Raw genomic sequence first — 3,200 nt, forward strand, 5'->3', positions numbered from 1 at the left:
CACTATATGAGAATGCACAATTCTAACAACAAACTATATGATCCTAATACATCCTATATGCACATGCAACTAAAAAGTGAAAATAAAAGACAAAAATACATGCAACACTACTCTATATGGATATGGTTTGGCGTTAGACAAATCCTCCCCCAGACTTGAACTGGACACCGTCCTCGGTGTCAATTCTCGTCTAATAGAGGCAACCAATAAGATGAGTCAAAAGAGAAGCAAATCAAAAAGGGAAAAGAGTACTTAGCTCGCAATGTTCGTTCACTCGCACTTAAGTCTGCCTACGTCAATCGCATAGCTAGCTTCCTCGTCTCCTCATAGCTCCTCATTAAAACTCAACCTGATGATAAGAAACACAAACCAATATCCGATGCAAAAAGAAAAAGAGAAGGAGAGAAAAAGACTAACCTGAGACCTCGGGTTGCCTCCCGGAAGCGTTTGTTTAAGGTCATTAGCTAACCTGGATCATGAAGTATATGAGCATAATGGTTTGATAGGGTAGTCACCTGTTTAACTGAGTGAGAGGGGTCGTGAATGCCCATGTGAGATGAAAACGAGTCATGTGGTAGATTAAGGTCCTGACACGATCGTGTGGAAATGGGAGACCCGATCGGATGAGTCATCTGTAACTTTGAGCTTCGGATCAGCGCTGGGACACGATCGTATTGCGCAGTAGACACGATCGGGTCAACTTCATGTGCTTTCGTTTCTGGATCAAGGATGAGACACGATCATGTGGTGGGGATGACACGATCGGGTCAAACTGCTGAATTTTTCCAGAAGTTGATGTACCGTCAACACGATCATGTTGCAAAAGGGACACGATCGGGTCAGATGGCTGATTCGCGCATACATCATTGTGGCTTCGGACACGATCGTGTGACGAGCTAGACACGATCGTGTCTATAGATGACGGTTGCTTTAGATTTTTGTCCAGAGTAAATTCTACCGTCTCATCGCCAATCTTCATAGTGAGTCGACCTGCTCGAACATGAATGATAGCATCTACAGTGTTAAGGAATGGACGACCAAGAATTATAGGTACCTTAGAGTCTTCGTCCATGTCGAGAACCACGAAGTCAACCGGGATATAGAAGTTCCCAACTTTCAGTGGCACATCCTCAAGTATCCCAGCAGGGTATTTAATGGAACGATCGGCAAGTTGAAGAGTCATTCTAGTGGATTTTAGCTCACCCACATTCAGCTTCTTGAAGATCGATAATGCAAGAAGACAATCCGACATTGGAGCAGAAAGTTATGAGCAAATCTGTCAAGCATGTTCGAGTTGAAGAATCGACACAGACCGTGTTACATTCGACACGGCCGTGTTGTGTCCGTGCTGAAAAAAGTGAAGTTTTGCTCAGAGAATTGACACGGACCGTGTTGTCATTCGACAAATTGGTTGTCTTCGTTATGCTTCCTCAAGTGAGATGGAAATGGTACTGGTGGTGGCCTAGGAGGAGGAGGCACGTAAGCCAGTTCAGGTTCATCATCGGTGATGTCTACAACTACAGTCTTCGAGCTTTTTCCTCGCTCAACCATCGGTCGGTCTTCAACGTCTACCTGCTTACCACTTCTCAAAGTAATCGCATTGACATGCTCACGGGGGTTAGTCTCAGGTTTACCTGGAAGAGATCCGGATGGTCTTTGAGAGGCTGATGCTAGCTGAGCGATATGGTTGTCTATGATCTTGAAGTGAGCATCGATGCTTGCGAACTGAGCTCGAAATTCCTGATTTGTCTTTTTCTGATTCTGTATAAACTGTATAAGCAAAGTGTGCATATCAGGGTTGGATTCAGGATTACCTGGAGGTGTGGAATTAATATAGGATTGCCCCGGAGCTCTGTAGTTGGACGTTTGATTAGGACCCCTGGATTGAAAAGCAAAACTGAGAGGAATCCTCTGGTTCGAGTTGTCGGATGCTTTGAAGTTGTTCGGCATGGGATTCTCCACATTGTTTGACTTGTAGGAGAGATTGGGATGATTCTTCCACCCTGGAATGTACGTGTTCGGGTAGGAGTTATTGGCCACGTAGTTCACACCTTCGACTCTCTCATCCAATGCGCACATACCAAGCTCCTCTTGTGTTGGCATCAAATGCTTGGTCCTAGAGGGTCGGTTGGAATCTTCGAGCTTAGCATTGAGGACAGCCAATTGTTCAAGAACCATCTGTATGGTCTGATCATTGCATTCCCTTGGCGGATCTCTAGAGTACTCGCTCGGGGCGTCTTCTTCTTGGGTCATCATCTCAATATGATCTTCTAGTTCAGCGAATGACTTGTTCTGGATGCTCCCACCACACGAAGCTCGGATCAAAGTCTTGGTATCTATTCTGAGTCCTCGGAAGAAGGTGTTGATAAAGTAGTTCTTGTCAAGCCCGTGATGAGGGCAAGATTCTAATATCCTTTGTACCTCTTCCAAGCTTTATAAAGGCTTTCCCCATGATCCTGCTTGAATGAATGAATGCCAGAAAGAGCTGCTTGAGTGCAGTGAGTTGGGAAATTTTTTTGACATAAACTGCACTTCCAGCTGTTCCCAGGTGTGGATGGAATCGGGTGTCAGATCGTAACACCATTCCAAAGCAGCATCCAAGAGAGTCCAGGGGAAAGCAATCAATCGAAGTGTATTCTCTGTCACTCTGTTATCTCTCTTGATAGAACGACACATCATCTTAAAGCGAGTTAGATGTGCGTTCGGGTCTTCGTTCGGCCTACCCCGGAAAGAATTATTGCCCAACATCTGAATAGTAGACGGGTTCAGCTCGAAACTAGACATGTCGATGGCCGGTAGTCGAATACCAGCCAAAAGCTCAGTGTGCTTAGCCGTGTTGTACTGTGCAAAGGTTGAGTTAGCATTGCCCTCGACACCATCGTGAAGAGCGAAATCTCGGTCGTTCTCCATTTGTCTTCGTTGACGCCGGATGTATCTAACGGTCCTTTCGAGCTCACGATCAGGAGGTACTAGGTCTGATGTCCCAGCACTCCTGGTCATGCACTAGAAAAACCTGTGCACCAAATGAAAAACAACAACAAACCAAGAAAACGTGAGAAATCACTTAAGAAAAAGAAAAATAAACAAGATCCAGACTAGATAGGATCTAATCCTATTGCCTAAATTGTCCCCAGCAACGGCGTCAAAAACTTGATGTCGTCAATCTAGGTGTAGAAATCTATCAAGTAATAATATCCTAG

At 45.0% G+C, this 3,200-nt stretch overlaps 1 protein-coding gene across 1 annotated transcript; it reads right to left on the reverse strand.

The window, feature by feature from the left end:
* Positions 1–1,395: 1,395 nt before the first annotated feature.
* Positions 1,396–3,000, reverse strand: LOC104808430. Its single transcript, XM_010534109.1, has 2 exons — positions 2,528–3,000; positions 1,396–2,431 (listed from the first exon to the last, which is right to left on the reverse strand). Exons 1-2 carry the CDS (start codon positions 2,998–3,000, stop codon positions 1,396–1,398), a joined length of 1,509 nt encoding a protein of 502 aa, XP_010532411.1.
* Between the last annotated feature and the right edge of the window lie 200 nt (positions 3,001–3,200).

This window comes from Tarenaya hassleriana, unplaced genomic scaffold, assembly GCF_000463585.1.
Source record: "Tarenaya hassleriana unplaced genomic scaffold, ASM46358v1 Cleome143, whole genome shotgun sequence".
NCBI lineage: Eukaryota > Viridiplantae > Streptophyta > Magnoliopsida > Brassicales > Cleomaceae > Tarenaya > Tarenaya hassleriana.

What these genes read in the sequence shown, in the direction of transcription:
- LOC104808430 (XM_010534109.1), bottom strand. Translation starts at nt 3,000, where the DNA reads ATGACCAGGAGTGCTGGGACATCAGACCTAGTACCTCCTGATCGTGAG. An exon ending in TGGGAACAGCTGGAAGTGCA is followed by an intron (nt 2,432 to 2,527) that starts GTTTATGTCAAA and finishes GCCTTTATAAAG; the next exon opens with CTTGGAAGAGGTACAAAGGA.